The sequence below is a fragment of the Hibiscus syriacus genome, unplaced genomic scaffold (genome assembly GCF_006381635.1).
Source record: "Hibiscus syriacus cultivar Baekdansim isolate YM2019G1 unplaced genomic scaffold, ASM638163v2 tig00110963_pilon, whole genome shotgun sequence".
NCBI lineage: Eukaryota > Viridiplantae > Streptophyta > Magnoliopsida > Malvales > Malvaceae > Hibiscus > Hibiscus syriacus.
The window spans coordinates 871,621-890,993 of NW_024062936.1; the positions used below are offsets into that span (position 1 = coordinate 871,621).

At 33.0% G+C, this 19,373-nt stretch overlaps 1 protein-coding gene across 2 annotated transcripts; it reads right to left on the bottom strand.

Annotated features, from left to right (window-relative positions):
• Nucleotides 1-394: 394 nt before the first annotated feature.
• On the bottom strand, nucleotides 395-3,630 carry LOC120148582 (transcription factor IIIA-like). Of its 2 annotated transcripts, XM_039161658.1 has the most exons (7): nucleotides 3,498-3,630; nucleotides 2,613-2,783; nucleotides 2,363-2,488; nucleotides 1,522-1,810; nucleotides 1,085-1,320; nucleotides 796-939; nucleotides 397-684 (listed from the first exon to the last, which is right to left on the bottom strand). In XM_039161658.1, exons 2-7 carry the CDS (start codon nucleotides 2,742-2,744, stop codon nucleotides 529-531), a joined length of 1,083 nt encoding a protein of 360 aa, XP_039017589.1. In that variant the 5' UTR covers nucleotides 2,745-2,783; nucleotides 3,498-3,630; the 3' UTR covers nucleotides 397-528. The 2 variants fall into 2 exon arrangements, with proteins under 2 accessions (XP_039017591.1, XP_039017589.1); XM_039161660.1 differs by lacking the exons at nucleotides 2,613-2,783; nucleotides 3,498-3,630 and adding an exon at nucleotides 1,918-2,066 and having other exon boundaries at nucleotides 395-684; nucleotides 2,363-2,485.
• Nucleotides 3,631-19,373: the final 15,743 nt, after the last annotated feature.

Sequence of the window (19,373 nt, forward strand, 5' to 3'; positions counted from 1 at the left end):
TACTCATAAGAAGCATTTTATATTGCATAAATATATATTTTCACATCTTAACTTGAATTCAAGATTCAATTTGATATTTTTGCATTTTGCTTTATGAAAGTTACCTCAAAGTAACTTTCAAATCAAATTGACACTGGAACCAAACTAATGCCCAAACTTTATTTCTAGATTCAAATTATATTTACCATTTTATATTTAAAAAATACTTATATTACAAGAACATATATAGCACACCATAAATATGCACTCCACTCATCTATTACTAAGTTTTTAAAGGGTTTATGTTTAATTGATACTCCAATTTCTTTATTAAAATTATATTTGTACTTTATGGATAAAACTAAAAAGGCAACACTAAATAAAACATATATTAATATACACTCCGCTCTATAAAAGAAAAGAAAATATGTTCCATGACGTTTCATGCTATACGTTATAGTAAGTTTAAAGAACAATACAATTTACGGTTTTCATAGCGTGTTACTGAACTATATTTACCAATTCAGTCTCACGGTTAGCCCTCATTTGTTAAGAGCAACCAGGATTAGGCCCTGGATCCATCATTGTATCCATTTGTGGTGGAGTAACTCTTTTTCGAATAAGCATTTCCACAGAGGGGCATGTTCTTTTCCGTCCACCCCTTGGCCTTGACCGAAACTGCTCATCGGAACCTATGAAGTCCCCCTGAACAAGAAACGGTTGTCAAAACCATTAATACTTGTCTAACATGAAGGATACCAGCACAAAATACACAACTTATAACAGCATTTAGTTACTGACAAGTAAATAACTTACTGGAACATAAACATGTTGCGCTGATTTCTCATGGTTATCTCTAACATGCTTGAACGCAAATCTCATACCACAACCAGAGAAGCTACATGCAAAAGGCTCGAGTTCTACATGCACAGCCTTGAAATGCTGACGCATATTTGATTTCTGTAATAGAGTATTTCAGTAAAGGGGAAAAAGGTTTACAATCGGAAAACGATTTTAGTAATCAAAACTTTCTTAGACCAAAATAATCACATTCAACTTCTGCTTAAATGTGTTAAAAGCATATTTGAGGTTCACAGCATCTTACAGTTGAAAATGTATGGAGGCAACCCTCAAAATCACACTTAATTTTTTCTGATGCGCCATCTGATTCATGTGATCGAAGATGCCGCTTGATGTTCTTCTTAAGCTGCTTTGCCCCACATACTTCACAATTAGTGTATTGGTGGTATGATCGTACATGATCCTTAAGGCATTGCTCAATAGTAAAATATTTCATGCAACTTGGTTCAGAACAGAAGGCTTCCACCGAATCCAGCTTAACTGTAATAGTAGTTACAACATCAATCATGCATGTAAATCGCAACTTCGTAATTAAGACGGCTTGCTTTCTTTTCTTTGCACTTTTTCTTTAAAAAGAATAATTAAATTAAGGTAAAATCTTATGATCTCACTCAAGTCATGACACTCACAAATCAGAAGCTTTAATATAATTTTGGGGAATGAAGAACAAACACAACTTACCATGAGAATCCTCATGTTTTCTCAGCTTTGATGCAAATTTGAACACCTTTCCACATCCTACTTCCAGACAGGCATACTGCTTCTGACTTCCAGGATCAAGGGAAGGTGAATCTTCAGCATGAAATTCTCTTACATGCCTTGTCGTGTTGCCTTGAAATGCAAATTCTTTGCTGCAGTTCTCAATTGGACAACTGAAAAGTTTTGCTTGGTGCCGAAGAAGGTGACGATTCAAGTGGTCTTTTCTCCTATAGCTTGCATGGCAATCATCAACTGAACAAACAAATGGCCTCTGCAACAAAAGAAAAAACAGTATTAGAAACTACTAGAATAAGTAGCAACCAACGATAATCCAAACATTTAAACCTAGAAATACCACACAGCGTGACTGAGGCTCACTTGATGAAGCTTCTCAGGAGGTCTCCCAACCTGATACTGGTCCATTCAAGTCATAACAATGTAGCCTCTTGCATGTTGGAGTTCTTTTTGTGGGATCCAATGCTTCACGCTATAACACCCATTGATATTGTCATAAATAGAAATGGCTCCTGCAAAAGTATCAATCTTTAATATACACGAACGCCCAAGAAAAACAAACTAGTCATAAATCATAAGCGGTATTAAAGTGAAAGGCAAAATAAAATAACAGATTATCCACCGCTCCCTTGGTTGTTTCCTTTGGCGCTTCTTTGGCTATCTAACACTTTTATCTTCAAAATTTATGTCATATATAGCAAAAGCCAAAAATCATGTTTTAAACTGTTTTTTGTTACCACGTTTGGTCAGTTAGATCACTGAACATTATTAAAAACCTGAATAAAACTAATTAATTGTAAAACAGTACCTCAAGAGAATGGCTTTGCAAGTGTTGCTTCAAATGAGCAGGCTTCCTGAAAGTAGCACCGCATTCTTGACATTCATTCAATGAGGAAATTTCCTCTTCTTCCTTTCCTCCATTATTTATCTTCTCCTGAATCAAACCCAATGTTGAAATGAATGTTTAGCATAAATCCATTTTTAAAAGGAGTAAGAAGAATCCACTGGCCGATTGCAAAAGAAAATTTGAATTGATAATCCAGAATCAAAGTAGGTACTGGGTGGTGGGTGAGGATGTGGGAGGTGATGAGAGACTTCTTAGATCTGCAAATTCCACAATGATAGCAGAAATAACGCCTTATGTCTTTGAAGATTGGTCCTGATTCTCTTTCTCCTTTTTCTTCATCCATCTGATTACACACTTGTTTTCCCCAGAAGAAATGCTTTCACTGGAAGTGATCATTGAGAATTACACAGGGATCACCAATTAGACATTCCAATCTCAAACACATACCAAAGCAAATTTGAGACACTTGAATGAAAAATAAGAAAACCAAGTGCTATTTCTAGGTTGGAGGGCTTCACTTCCAATCAAGCCAGATCCAAGACAAAGCAAAGCTTAAGATTGAGCTTGAGCTTGAGCTCAACTCCTAACTTTTGGCTTTAAGCTCAGTGAGCTCAATCTAAGCTTCACTCAAGAAAGATATCAAGCTAGGTCAATTGGACTTCTGATCTAGTAAACAACAAGTTCAATCAATAAGCTCAAGCTTGAACTGAATTTTGCTTTCATATACTAATAGTTTTATTAGATCAGATTTAATAAATAATGGTATGTATCAAGAATTTCTCGTAATAAAAAAATATAAACCAATCCACAACTTAAAAAATATATAAGTTTATTTGTTAGAAAACAAAATAAATACAACAATAGTGAGTACCATATAACACAAAATATCGACCAAATTAAAGTTATACTCCAATTTAACGTCGTTTAAAAAACAATTGTTTTTAGCTCATATAACAACAAAATAGAATGCTTGCCTTGGATATCTTCATCTGACTAAGTATGTGATTCAAAAACAACATAACAACAAATTCAACCTAATCCTGCAGATGCATGAACATAAGTAATTTGCAGTCGAACGTGTACAAATAATCAGTACCTTTAAGAAGCCCCACCAATTAATCTAAAATCCGCCTCTTATAGATCTGAAAACTCAGATGTCAAAATCCAAGGGAAATTTCACTCTCCAGCCTTTCGGAGGTTGAGCTGCGCATTCATGAGGAGCCAGTGAAAAGAGGCAGAAAATGTAGGAGGGGGGGGGGGGGGAAGGCAACTTCTAAAGTTGAAACCCTACTGTATGACTCTACGCCGTCGTTTTACTCTTCATAAAATAAGGGTAAAAGTACACTTTAAGTCACTGAACTATATTAAAACAACCATTAAATTTATTGAATTTTTGTAGTTTATTATGATTTCATTTTGAACATTTCATAATAATGTGCTCTCCATACTACTTAATTTAGCTGCGGCACGAGGTATGTTTGGCTTCCATCCTAAATACAAGAAGATAGGTCTAACTCACTTAATATTTGCGGATGATCTCTTTATCTTTTGTAAAGGAACTGTGGAATCTGTTATAGAAGTCATCAGTGTCCTAGATAAATTCTATGAAATGTCTGGACTACAGCTTAATGCGGCCAAATGTGAATTTTATGTTGTTGGTATCCCAATTAATAATGTAGAGACTATACACAGAATCACGGGCTTCACACATGGATACTTGCCTGTGAGATACTTAAGGGTTCCTCTAGTAACGAGAAAACTCTCTGAAAAGGATTGTGCAGTCCTCATTGAAAAAATCAAATCCAAACTCCATCACTGGTCAGGAAAACACTTATATGATGCAGGAAGACTCGAACTTATCAGAGCTGTATATTTAGTGTTGTTAACTACTGGTGCAAGCAGTTATTTCTACCCACATTCTATTATAAATAGGATCGAGTAACTCTGTTCTCGTTTTTATGGAAAGGTACTGACAAGGTTGCTACTGGAGCTAGAGTAACCTGGAGATTGATATGCCACTCGAAATCTGAAGGAGGGCTTGGCTTAAAGGACTTAAAAACATGGAACAAAGCGTGTATGATTCAGCTCATTAGAAATATTCTAGCATGAGAGGGTTCATTGTGGGTTGCTTGGGTCAAATCCTATGTGTTAAAAGATAAAGACTTCTGGCACACAGAAGGTAGAACTAATGCTAGTTGGAGCTTCAGAAAACTGCTAAACCTTAAAAGAGAAGTACAAACTATTTTTTCTACATGAGCAATGACGATTCGCGCTATATGGGATGAGATTAGAGTAAAGAGAGACAAAGTTAATTGTCATAATTTAATATGGTTTCCTCTACACATACCAAAACACAACATGATTGCTTGGATGGCTATCTTAGATAGACTACCAACTAGGAATAGGGTTCAACAAATGGGCATTATAACCGATAGCTTATGTGTTCTGTGCAATGAGGATCGGGAGACAAGAGACCCCTGTTCCTAGAATGTCCACTGATGGATTCCCTTTGGAAGGCCATTCTACATCTCTCCGAAATAAGGTCACTTTCTTTGTCCTGGAACAACTTGTTAGCAACAGCTTCTCATGCTTGGAAAGGCAAATCCCTACTTATCACTATTTTGAAACTTGCATGGTGTGCATTTCTCTATTCTCTATGGGAGGAACGAAACAGAAGGTTGTTCAAAGGAAACTCCAGAAATGCAACTGAAATTTTTAAAGCTATCGAGGAGATTTTCGGAATACAACTAAGAGGTCAGAATATTAATAGACTTGATAGTGTTAATATTACTCTTTGTAAGAATTGGTGTATTGAATAACTATACTCTATTTTGTGAATAGGTTGTTCATGATTTTAGATTGGTTTTCCATTGATGATTGTTTTGTAGCAGAACACTGCTCATTTGGGTAATAAAATTTTAATTATCAAAAAAAATAATTGTTCTATATATTTTTAATTTAATGATTATAATAATTATTTTAATCTAATTTTATAACATATGGTGTACTTTACTTAATAAATCATAATAATGACCCCAAATGATGTAACTTTTTTCTTATTACTTCATTTATCTCATTAAGACTATTCTTTATCAACTTTTAGTGATTGATTTTTATAACTTTAATCATAACTATTTTAAATATCCCAACTAGGGGTGTAAAAAACTGACCCGACCTGTAAAACTGACTGAAACCGACTTGAGTTAAAATTGTTTTTGACCTGCGCTGTGACGATCCGAAACCGACTTGAGTCGAAACTGGTGTTGACCTGAATCCGAGTTGGACCTGGAAATTATGGATCTGAACCCGACCTGCATCTGACCTGAGAACGACCTGAACCCGAATTGGACCAAAAATATGATACTCGAACCCGAACTGCATCCGACTGATATGAACCCGAACCCGAGATTGACCTGGTAAATATCTGGTATTACTCGACCTGTTTTCAACCTAACCTGTTTTTAAACTGACCTGTTTTTAACGTGACTTGTAAATAACCCGACTTGTTAATGACCTGATCTGATATTTACCTAACTTATATATTACCATTGACGAAATTATAAGATTTTAATAAAATTATGAGTTTTTTAGTTTATGATGTAATTAAAAAATTAATATGATTACTTTTTAAATGTTATATTAAAATATTTATTATGATAATTAAATTAATAAATAGACCTATTATATAAAATTATTTAATAAAATAATAAAATTATTTAAATGTAAATTAGATAAAACATGATTAATAATGAAAAGGAAAATTAATATAGTTTAAATTATATAAATTATATAGTTTAATTTATATAAAGAAAAAATAATATTAATAATGAAAGTATTTATTATGTAATATATATTAACGTTTTACATTAATATAAATAATTTTGGCAATACATTAGTTTACATAGACCCAATACATAAGTCCACTCTTTTATTACCAATATATATGCATTAGCGCTAGTCCATTTACATTAGGCTTTATGGTTTATTGTTTACTGTTTATGGTTTAAGGTTTAGGGTTTAAGGTTTCTATAAACTATATACTTTATTACTTTATATAGTTTATGCATAGTATTTCTATAAACTATATAAGTAATTTACTTTATATAGTTTTTTTATATATATACTATACATGGTTTATACATACATATTATATAAAATTATTTAATAAAATTATTAAAATGTAAATTATATAAAACATGATTAATTAGGTGTTAAATAATTAGTATGTCACATTGCATGTTATATGGTTCATAAATAGTAGTACATGCCATATTAATTTCATTTGCATAATTAGTATTTTAGTTGCATGTTAGGTTAATTCACATTAATAGATCATTTATTTTGTTGTTATGAATAAGTAATAATAAAACCAAAAAATAAGTCCATTTGCAATAGTGCTACTCCATTTACATTAGTTTACATAGGCTCAATACATAGGCCCACTCTTTTATTACAAATATATATGCATTAGTGCTAGTCCATTTATATTAGGGTTTAGTATTTATGGTTTAAAGTTTAGGGTTTATGATTTAAGGTTTAGGGTTTCTATAAAACTATATACTTTATTTCTTTATATAGTTTATGCATAGTATTTCTATAAACTATATAAGTAATTTACTTTATATAGTTTATATATATATATATATATGGTTTATACATACATGTACTATAAGTTACATATATAATTTAGGGTTAGGGTTTAGGGTTTAGGGTTTAGGGTTAAAGGTTTAGGGTTTTATAAACTATATACTTTATTACTTTATATAGTTTATGTATAGTGTTTCTATAATTAGGGGTGTAAACGAGCCGAGTCGAGCTCGAGTATTGCAGAGCTCAACTCGACTCGAAAACTCTGAAATAGAGCTCGACTCGACTCGAAAACTCGCGAGATTAAAATTTTTAAGCTCGACTCGAACTCGAAATCCTGAACTAAAGCTCGTGAGCAGCTCGAAAAGGCTCGAAATGAAAAAAAAATCTTAAACTTAACTAGATTGAAGTCTCAAACTCAAACTCGAACATGAACCTTAAATACATGAAAACCTTACTGTATTTTTTAAAAACAATCAACACATAAATGTTAATATTATTAATAATTTATTTTTAAAAAAGTAAAATCTTAATATATTATATTTTCGAGCTGCTCACGAGCTTTTCGAGTCGAGTATCAAGTAGCTCGTTTAAGCTCGTTAAGAATTTGAGTCGAGCTCGACTCGTGTACATTCGATCCGAGTATTTATCAAGCCTTGACCGAGTCGATCTCGAGTAGCTCGCGATCTGTCTCGTCTCATTTACAGCCCTATCTATAATATATATATATACTATACATGGTTTATACATACATATTATATAAAATTATTTAATAAAATTATTAAAATGTAAATTATATAAAACATGATTAATTAGGTGTTAAATAATTAGTATGTCACATTGCATATTATATGGTTCATAAATAGTAGTACATGCCATATTAATTTCATTTGCATAATTAGTATTTTGGTTGCATGTTAGGTTAATTCATATTAATAGATCATTTATTTTGTTGTTATGAATAAGTAATAATAAAACCAAAAAATAAGTCCATTTGCAATAGTGCTACTCCATTTACATTAGTTTATATAGGCCCAATACATAAGGCCACTCTTTTATTACAAATATATATGCATTAGTGTTAGTCCATTTATATTAGGTTTTAGTGTTTAGTGTTTATGGTTTAAAGTTTAGGATTTATGATTTAAGGTTTAGGGTTTCTATAAAACTATATACTTTATTACTTTATATAGTTTATGCATAGTATTTCTATAAACTATATAAGTAATTTACTTTATATAGTTTATATATATATATATGGTTTATACATACATGTACTATAAGTTATATATATAGTTCAGGGTTTAAGGTTTAAGGTTAAAGGTTTAGGGTTTAGTTTTTTTATAAACTATATACTTTATTACTTTATATAGTTTATGCATAGTGTTTCTATAATATATATATAATTTATAGATTACTTATATTAGTTATACATATATATATATATATATTATATTAATATAAATTACAATTTATAAACTATATATTTTATATAGTTTATACACACGCACGCACGCACGCACGCACGCACGCACGCACGCACGCACGCACGCACGCACGCACGCACGCACGCACAAACACAAACATACATACATACATACATACATACATACATACATACATACATACATTTAAATTATTTACAATTAAAATTCAAGAAGATATTTACAATTAAACCATGACTAAAATGAAAGAAATCAAAAATCAAATACAAGTGGAAAAATGATGATTGTTGGAGGAGCATGAGCCTAATTAACCCAAAATATCTTTCCAAATAAAATCTCAATTCTCAATTTCCCTCCAAATTTTTCTATTCCTTCTAAATTTTTCAATTTCCCTCTAAATTCTAAATTTCCCTCTAAATTCCCAAATAAAATCAAAAAATTTCACACAAAAAAATATTTATTTTAAATAGTTTTCTTCCACTACTCACTTTGAATAATATATATACTATATTAATATAAATTATAGTTTATAAACTATATACTTTTTATAGTTTATACATATATAGTTTACATATAGAGAAAATAACATCAGTGACCGAAAATGTCTTATAATATACGATTTTAACCAACTTTTTTTGGATTTGCCAAAATGACCAACAAATTCGCAACGCGAACTCCAATTTCGTAACGTGAATTTGTAAATCGCAACACATAAGTCAAATTCGCAACGCGATAGTCAAATTCGCAACGCGATAGTCAAATTCGCAACACAAAAGTCAAATTCGCAACGCGATAGTCAAATTCGTAATGCGAATCTGTAAATCGCAATGCGAATCTGTAAATCACAATGCGAATTTGTAAATCGTAACACAGAAGTCAAATTCGCAACGTGATAGTCAAATTCGTAACACAAAAGTCAAATTCGCAACTCAGAATTTCAAATTCGCAACTGAATTTCAAATTCACAACTGAATTTCAAATTCGTAACTAGATTTTTGAATTCGCAACACGAATTTAATTTCGCAACAGGTTTTAGTTTCGCAACACAAATGTTTTGGGTATATAACAACGCAACAGCAGTAACTCATAACCTAAATCCCTAAATCTCAACTCATTCCATCTCCATCTATCACTCTCTCCGGCGACATCCGTTCATATATCCAACGACATCCTTCCCCATCTCTAAATTGTTTTTACATAATTTTGTTTCTATATAATTTTTCAATGATTTCTCTCCCAAATTATCAACTATCAACTTAATAAAGGTATGTTTTTCTCTAAGTTAGTGATGATATCTAGTTTATAGCTCATTTTTTAGTAAATTAATTTACAGTTTGTAGAATGAAATCATCTAATGTTGATGATGTTTGGATAGATTTGTGTTTTGGAGGGTCATGGGAGAATGTTCATGGTGTTTTACAATATGTGCCTTTACCCGTGAATCTTCAACTAAAATTGTCATTAAAAAAGTTAACTTATGAAACTCTAATGTTACGTGTTGCAAAGAAATTGAATTTAGAGCCTCTAAGTGGATTTAGGCTATCTTATCAGAGAAAATGTAAAGTTTATTTATTAACCGACAATGAAGATGTTGAACGATTCATTGCTTACATTAGTGTTTCGCAAGGAGATGATGTTACATTGTATGTTGTTGAACCTAGAAGTGGTGAAGTTGGGTCAGTAGCGGGTAGTAATCAACTAAGTTCTTCAACCCCAGTTTATGGTGCTCACAATGTACAACGTTGTTATCAACCTCAAAATTTAATGGTTCTACCACAATTTCATCACCAAGAAATTTTTTTTTCGCCATATTTCTAATACCAAACACAATCTCAAAACCTACAACCTTTTCCTAATCCAAATCCCAATCAACTTTCAGCATCAAATTCCGGTTTTCGTATTGACCAGTTAGACGATTATGAGCCAATAGAAAAAATTGTGAGTATTAGTCAGTATTCGAAATTTGATCTTGGTCAATACCTGGACTTTGATCTTGGTCAATACTCGGATTTTGATGATGTGATGGAAGAAGAAACAGACCCTGCATGTAATGATTTTGGTATTGGTCAATACCCAAATTTTGATGATGAAACAACCGCTGTCGAGGAAGATGTTGTTGATGATAATGAGGAGGAAGTTACGACTGTGAATGAACATGTTGAACATCCATTCTGTAATTCATATAACCCTGAAGAAGAAAAAAAGAAGAAGAAGAAGTCCCCGAAGGAAAAAAGAAAAAAATGTCACGGGAGTATAACTGAAATATGCCAGAATTACTTTAGATACTGGAAGAAGAGTTGGTAAAGATAGCAGTTGATTGTTACACAAAAGTTATTCTTATCAAGAAAGATGATTGTTTTGATACAAAGGAAGACTTGAAGATAGCTTTGTATACGAAATGTGTGGAAGATGGCTATCAACTAAAAGTTAACAAATCAAGTAAAGATCGTTTCGAAACAAAGTGTATGATTGACAAAAACTGTACGTGGCGCATGATTGCAAAGAGGATAAAAGATTGCGAAATGTTTCAAGTTAGAACTTTTATTGATAAACATACATGTTCAAGAACACAAGTTTTTCCTCACTATAGACATGCAAAGAAAAAGGTGTTGGGTGGTTTTCTGGCTGAGTTAATGTTTTTTTAATGGAATGGTATATCAGGGACATAAAATTATGACTGACATGAATGCTCGGTTCAAGATTAGTATCTCATATTCTCAAGCTTGGAGAGCCAAATGTTATGCCTTGGAATTGTTGAGGGGTCGCCAGAAGCATCGTTTGCCCAACTGTCGGCTTATTGTCACAATTTAAAGCTGAAAAATCCTGGGTCGGTAACTCATATCAAAACAGATAGAGATGGACGCTTTGAGTTGTTGTTTATCGCCATTAGTGCTGCGGTTAGTAAATAATTATAATTTTGTTGACTCATTTTTGTTAGTTGCATGCATTTCACATTTAAATGATTATATTTCTTGTGTATATGATTTTGTAGATTCGATCATTTATTACTTGCATGCGCCCAATTATTATAGTTGAAGGAGCACATTTGAAAGGTCGATACCTTGGAGTAAACTTATTAGCAGTAGCCATGGATGCTAACAATGGGATACTACCAATAGCTTACGGGGTTGGAAAATCTGAAACCTCTGATTCATGGACATGGTTTATGGGGCATCTTAGGGATTGCATAACTCCTATTAGCAATCTGACAATCATATCCGATAGGGAAAACTCAATTGACAACGCTGTTAGAAGGTGTTTTCCAGATACTTTTCATGGACTTTGTGGTGTTCATTTGTACAGAAATCTAAAATCAAGGTCTGCTGGTATAAAAAATCACAAATGGATACTGGAAGGCTGTAAAAGCTTATCGGGAAGTGGATTTTAATAAGCATATAAATTGTTTAAGATGTGTTTTGCCTCAATGTGCTCAAACACTAGAAGATGTCGGGTTTGAAAGATGGTCAAGAGTACATCAACTTGGAGCAAGATATGGTTTTATGACGTCTAATAGTGCAGAATCAATCAACGCTCTAAGTCGTCATTCCCGGAAATTACCCATTACTATGTTAATGGAGTTTTTTCGAGCCTCTATTCAACAGTGGTACTACAAGAAAAGAAACCATGCATGTATTATTTCTTTAAATTCATAACTTATCATATATTTTACTAAGTATTATTTATTTAAATTTACAGGAACATTGGAACGTCGTGTTACACCATGGATTGAAAAAAAGATAACGAAACGTATTGTGAAGTCAACGTCATGGAGAGTTGAACCATGTTCAAACACTTTGTTTGAAGTATTGGATAATAACTTAAATGGGCTTGTCGATCTAAATGCAAAGACGTGTAGTTGTAAGAAATGGCAAACATCTGGTTATCCGTGTGGCCATGTTATAAAAGTTGCTCTTCATCTAAAACAAGATGATTCAAGCGCATACGCTATGGATTGCTATACTATAGAAGTGTATCGACAGACTTATGCCGCGATTGTCTACCCATGTCCACATCCTTCTGAGTGGAACATACCAGATGACTTACAAACAGTTTTGCCACCAGTCATGGACAGCAGGCTACCTGGCCGACCAAAAAATCACGATCTTATACCGTCTAAGGGTGAAGAGAAGAGGATATCGACATGTAGTCGGTGCAAGGAAAGTGGTCATACAAGGTTGACCTGTGGATCACCAGTGCTATCACAATCATCTTTTCCTCTACCAAAAAATGGATCCTCATCAAAATCCAAAGCCCATATGGTGCCAAGCAAAAGGAAACCAAAATCGCAATCAAAATCAAAATCCCAATCACAACCGGCTTCACCTTTTGGGACTTATTAACTTAGGTGATTTTTTAAATGCAAATGTTGTATTATGTGTATTTTATATGTGAATCCATACATTTTCAGTTAGACATTCATTAGTAACTTGAGTTTGAACATTGCTATGATCTGTTCAGTTGTTATCATGTTGGGATTTTCTCTTGTGTTTGATTGCTTGGATAGTTGTTCTCTTGCTTCTTCAAGTGTCCTTAGCTTGTATTTATAGCTTGGAATGTGTTTGATGTTGTATGTTGCGATCAATGCGAAAGTCAAATTCGCAACGCGAAATCGCAAACTGAAAATCGCAACGCGAAATTGACTTTTGCGTTGCGAATTTGACTATCGCAACGCTTATTTCGCGTTGCGAATTTGACTTTTGCATTACGAATTTGACTTTCGCATTGCGAATTTGACAAAATCACAACGCGAATTTACCTTTCGCGTTGCGAATTTGTACCTTCAACAGGTCTTTTTTGCCATCAACATAATACATATTGAATTTAAAACAACAAATCAACTTTTACAAATCAATTAAACAAACAAAAAAATAATTCTTATTTACACATCAAATTAAACAAATCAACTTTTACAAATCAACTTTTACAAATCAATTAAACAAGCAAAAATAATTCTTATTTCCTCATCAATTAAACAAATCAACTTTCAATGTAAAATTCAATTAAACAAGAAAAAAAAGGTGTACCCCAGACTGTTGTTTATGAACAAATACATCAATTTTACGCAGCTCACGTCAGGAATAACCTGCAGAAACCAAACATTTGCTCAAACAACACTTTCTACACATCTAAAACCAACAAACAACAAATTATTGAATTCTAGGTACTTAACCAAACAATTTCAAACCAACAAAGAGTATATATGTTAACAACACTTGCTCAAACTTACCAATTGTTTATGCAAACTTTCAGCATGCAGATGCAGGTAGGCAACGTCTCGCATATATTGCTCGAGCCATAAAATGCCGAAACCATAAGCCTACTGCACCTCTATCTCTATCTGTGGGAAGTAGAAGATGTTTACTTCATGTCGTCAAACGCTCCAATCACATGCATACAAGAGGACCACAATCCCCTCTGGCTCCCTCCATTTATTATGGCGCGGTATCATCTCTGATCATTTAAACTTTGAACTTTTTTGGCTTCTTGTTTCTAGAATTAGTCCAATAATCAATCGCGTCCAAGTATTTCGCCAAATGAGTGCTCCATCCCTTACAAATAATATCTCTCAAATCAGACAATGATATTTAATTCAACATGCTGTCATATACCATTATCTTCAGGGATGAGAGCTGAAGCTCGAGGAATAGCCAATGACGACGTTCCAAAATAGGGATAAACACCTGCAATCATAAATAATTGCGCACATCAAATAAAATTTATGAAAACCTTTAAAATATTCAAAAAATAAATACTAACCTTATCGACCTCCCACCACGTAGGATAAAGTTTAGTTTTTCCATTACCCAACGTATATGAAGCATCTCTCGGATCCTTCAAGTGAGCTACGTGAAAAGACGTCGGCATAATAGTCCATTGAGTATTTCTTATTTTCCTCAATTTCCTTATTATTAAAATTCGTGGCACCCATGCATCAATATGTTGTTTTATAAAAAATACATATATTAGTGAATTTATTAATAATTAAAAAAATTAATCAAAATGCAATATAAGAAGAATATAAGACTTATCACCCCTTCGAGATAGCTATTATCTTCAACCCCTAATAAAATACCCCACCAAGACCGACCAAGAAACAAATGCATAACATCGTCGAGTTTGCATAGGTCAGAATAACACCCCTTTCTCCGCTCATGTAGATAAAAATCAACTGCGGTCTTAGCCCAAAGGGTATTATCCGTAATTATGTCCGATAGTGTTTCCCCCTCCTGCTGAGGAATGGTACTGGCCGGTAACACATACGAAAGACAACTCGCATCCATCATATCGGGCACGGGAGGGGGTTTATCAATATGTCAACATATGACGCCATGTGAATCGGGCTCTTGAACGGTGGGCGGGATCTCTTGAACGATGACAGGGGCATCTTGAACGACAGGAGGGGCCTCTTCGATAATGAGAGGGGCCTCTTAAATAATAGGAGGCACCTCTTGAATGATGATAGGTGCATTGTGCTTCTTCTTATGGAGTCTTAGCACTAGTGGGGTGAACGGAGACGTAATGGCACGTGCACGACGTCTGATGCGTGAACCCCATCGTGCAAGAAAAACCCGACATAAAGCATCTACCTTATCGGGCAGCTGAAAATAAATTAATACATAAATCCGTAAATAAATAAATAAATAATGCCGAAAAAAGGTTATTTGTATATTTAGTATAGTATTAAACAAATTTACCTCATTGCGTAGAGTATGAACCTCATTCTGTAACGATAAAACAATCTTGCGTAGAGCGGTAACCTCATCACGTAAAGTAGATACCTCACCACGTAGCGCACCATTGTCATCGCGTAAAAAATCCACCTCACCATGTAAAAAACGAACCTCATCACGCCATGCACCATTGTTTTCACGTAAAGTACTAACCTCATGGCGCAAAGCACCGACCTCATTACGTAACTCCCCTAACTCATCCCGTAGAGGTGGAGAACATAGAGATAAATGTCGTGGCCTCTTTGCCGGTCGCCTATCATGAGGTGATGGTGGAGAAGAGGCTCGATGATGTGATGGAATAGGTGATGGTGGAGGTGGAGAAGAGGCTCGATCAGGTGATGGCTCCGGGTGTCGAGCTGTAGAATCGGCCCGATCAGGTGATGGCTCTCAAAGTGCGGGTGCTCATCATCCGTCCTATAAAAAAACCGCTTACTAGCTTACCACCAATCAGTGGCAAGCTCAGCCTCTGTAATGGATAGTTGGCCTCCTAACAATATAAAAGCTCAAACAAAGTTAAACTTATACTAGTAATAACTTGTTTATATATAGTATTATTTGTGTGTTAACTTACATCATTCATCGTCGTATATGGGAGTAACTCTTCCCAATCCAACATGTGGATCCTCTTCCAGGTAATAGCCCTAGGAATATCATTTGATCTTTTTATCGCATATGTCTGCATGCTGAGGAAAGCCTCAAATATCCAAATCTACAAACAATATAATACACAAACATTAGTAATTGTTAAATAATTAATTATAATTTTGGAAACATTATATAGAAATTCTTACCTTAAAGGCCCAAGTAAAGCATGTCAAAGTGTATTTAGAACCATCGCCCCGTAAACTTTTTTGGTCCTCAAAGGTAGACGACAACTTCTTCCAGGTAGCTTTCCATAAATATAAACCCCACGGAAACAAGTTCCATGCATTTAGGTCCTCTACCAATAATATTAGGTCCTCAGAGATAGGTTGTATGCCCTTTTTACCTAAAAAGCCAGCATGCAAAAGTAATAAATGGCATACTCGGACAACATCAAGGTCATCCATCCGAGTAAAACCATCTTTAATAAATAATCTCTTCAAGTCGTCGACGTGTAAACTCGGCTTCGACTTTGCCAGCTCAGGAAAAACCCGAGATAACCATGATGGGCGGGAAATATGAGTAGTGTACCGGGTTACTTCATCGTGTCCGAAGCGTAGACCAGTGATAAAGCAAAACTCCTCCCGCCCAAAACAAGTACCGGTGCCTGAGAAAAATGAAACCATATCTCTTCATCACCACGTTGTATCCTCTCGGGTAGATCGTTAGTCATGGTCTGAAGAAACAAATGTGTCAACACATCATCTCCACCCGTATGTTGTACTTTCAGCCATGGCCCGAAGCAAGTATCCTCAAACAATTTTCTTTGTAGAGGTGTAAGCGTCGACACAATTTTATGGCTAGGTTTAATTTATTCCTTAAGGTCAATACAACCGAAAAAATTTCTACAAAAACAAAAACATACCAAGTTAGATATACCAAAAACTACAAATTATACACTGTAAACAGACATGATATTAAACAGTGAAAACAAAGCCAAATATGTTTCAAACTAGCACGGTATTCACATGCTGTCATTATTCCATCATAGTTCACAAAATGCATTAAATAACATTCCAGAAGTAAGCACTTATATAAACATTTAAAAGGACAACATATAGGTTTAGTGCAGGTTCAAGGACAACATAAAGAGTAGTAGTTTATTCTTGAAACTTAAATTAGCAACACTGTGAAATTAGTATTTGTCTTTGTTTTGTCTTTTTGTTGAAGTAATGCAATTCATTCAAGTTTCAATTTGCAGAATAAGAGTAGTTTCTGAAACTTAAATTCGCAACGCGAAAATGAAAATCGCAACGAGAAAATCGCAACGCGATACTAAAATCGCATTGCGATTTTGGTGTTGCGATTTTCATTTTCGTGTTGTGAATTTAAGTTTCAAAAACTATTCTTCTGCAAATTGAAACTTGAATGAATTGCATTTCTTCAACAAAAAGACAAAACAAAGACAAATATTAACTTCACAGGGTTAAAGACTAAACAGTTTAGCAGTATTGGCAGCAACCGAATGAATTTACTAAGCAATATCAGTGAAATGGTTAATCTTTATATATATTAAAATTACCAGTAAATTTATCATCAATATAAGAAAAATATAATAATAATACAAAAATTTCAAAATAAAAATAAGAGATTAAAAAACTAACCATCGGTGGTTGATTTTCCATTTCTGACCGTGAATGGTTGTGAGGGTTGTTCTGAGAGATAGAGATAGAAGGATTTCGCCGGAGATGGGGACGGATTTCGTCGGAGATCGGGACGGATGTCACGTAGAAAGTGAGAGATGGAGATGAGACAGAGTTGTGATTTAGGGTTTTAGATTATGATTTGTGATAATATTGTTTACATTTGTGTTGCAAAATTAATATTATGTTTCGCGTTGCGAATTTGACTTTTGTGTTGCGATTTACAAATTCGCGTTGCGATTTACAGATTCACGTTGCAAATATGGAAAATCGCAATGCGATTTACATATTCGCGATGCGAAATTGGAAACTGGGTTACGAAATTGGAGTTCGCGTTGCGAATTTGTTGGTCATTTTGGCAAATCCAAAAAAAGTTGGTTAAAATCGTACATTATAAGGCATTTTCGGTCACTGAGGTTATTTTCTCTTACATATATAGTTTATATATAGTTCATATAAACATAATTTATATATAACTTATAATATTATAGTTTCTAATATAAATATATTTTATATATATAGTTTATATATAAACTTATATTATATATATATATTATATTTTTTCAAATTTTTAAATGAATGTAATTTACTATATTTTTCATTATTTTTTCACATTTTGCATTTATTTCGATTTAATCTTTTTTTTGTTTTTTTTAATTTATTTCAATTTTAAGTCTTTCACTTTTATAAGTATTCAATTTAGTCCTTAAAATTATATTTGCATCTTCATTTGGCCCATTGTTAGTTGTTATTTATATTTTTGTAACTGACCCATAACTTTTTAAATGTGTTTAATTTAGTCCTTTTTATATTAATTTAAACCTCACATTTTAAATTTATTTTGATTTAGTCCCTTACCTATGTGTGTTGATTAATTTATATTTTAAAATTTTATTTGTAATTTTACATTTCTTCAATTTTATCCTTAAATTTATATTTTTTACAGAATTGATCCATGGATATTTATATTTCTCTTAATTTACTCGAAATCATATACAATTACAACTTGCAATTCAACAATCACGAATGGTTGTGAGGGTTGCTCTGAGAGATGGAGATAGACGGATTTCGTCGAAGATGGGGACGGATTTCGTCGGAGATCGGGACGGATGTCGCCGTAGAGAGTGAGAGATGGAGATGGGACTGAGTTGTGATTTAGGGTTTTAGGTTATGATTTGCGATAATACTGTTTACATTTGTGTTGCGAAATTAATATTGTATTTAGCGTTGCGAATTTGACTTTCGCGTTGCGAATTTGACTATCGCGTTGCGAATTTGACTTTTGTGTTGCGAATTTGACTTTTGTGTTGAGAATTTGACTATCGCATTACGAATTTTACTTATGTGTTGCGAAATTGGAGTTCGCGTTGCGAATTTGTTGGTCATTTTGGCAAATCCAAAAAAGGTTGGTTAAAATCGTATATTATAAGACATTTTCGGTCACTGAGATTATTTTCTCTTACATATATAGTTTATATATATAGTTCATATAAGCATAATTTATATATATAACTTATAATAATTATATAGTTTCTAATATAAATATATTTTATATATAAACTTATATTATATATATATATATTATATTTTTTCAATTTTTTAAATGAATGTAATTTACTATATTTTTCATTATTTCTTCACATTTTGCATTTATTTTGATTTAATCTTTTTTTGTTTTTTAATTTATTTTAATTTTAAGTCTTTCACTTTTATATGTATTCAATTTAGTCCTTAAATTTATATTTGCATCTTCATTTGGCACATTATTAGTTGTTATTTATATTTTTGTAAGTGGCCCATAACTTTTTAAATGTGTTTAATTTAGTCATTTTTTATATTAATTTAAACCTCACATTTTAAATTTATTTTAATTTAGTCCCTTACCTATGTGTGTTGTTTAATTTATATTTTAAAATTTTATTTG

What these genes read in the sequence shown, in the direction of transcription:
- LOC120148582 (XM_039161658.1), bottom strand. Translation starts at nt 2,744, where the DNA reads ATGGATGAAGAAAAAGGAGAAAGAGAATCAGGACCAATCTTCAAAGAC. An exon ending in ACATCCTCACCCACCACCCA is followed by an intron (nt 2,489 to 2,612) that starts GTACCTACTTTG and finishes GGTTTGATTCAG; the next exon opens with GAGAAGATAAATAATGGAGG. An exon ending in AAAACATGAGGATTCTCATG is followed by an intron (nt 1,321 to 1,521) that starts GTAAGTTGTGTT and finishes CTACTATTACAG; the next exon opens with TTAAGCTGGATTCGGTGGAA.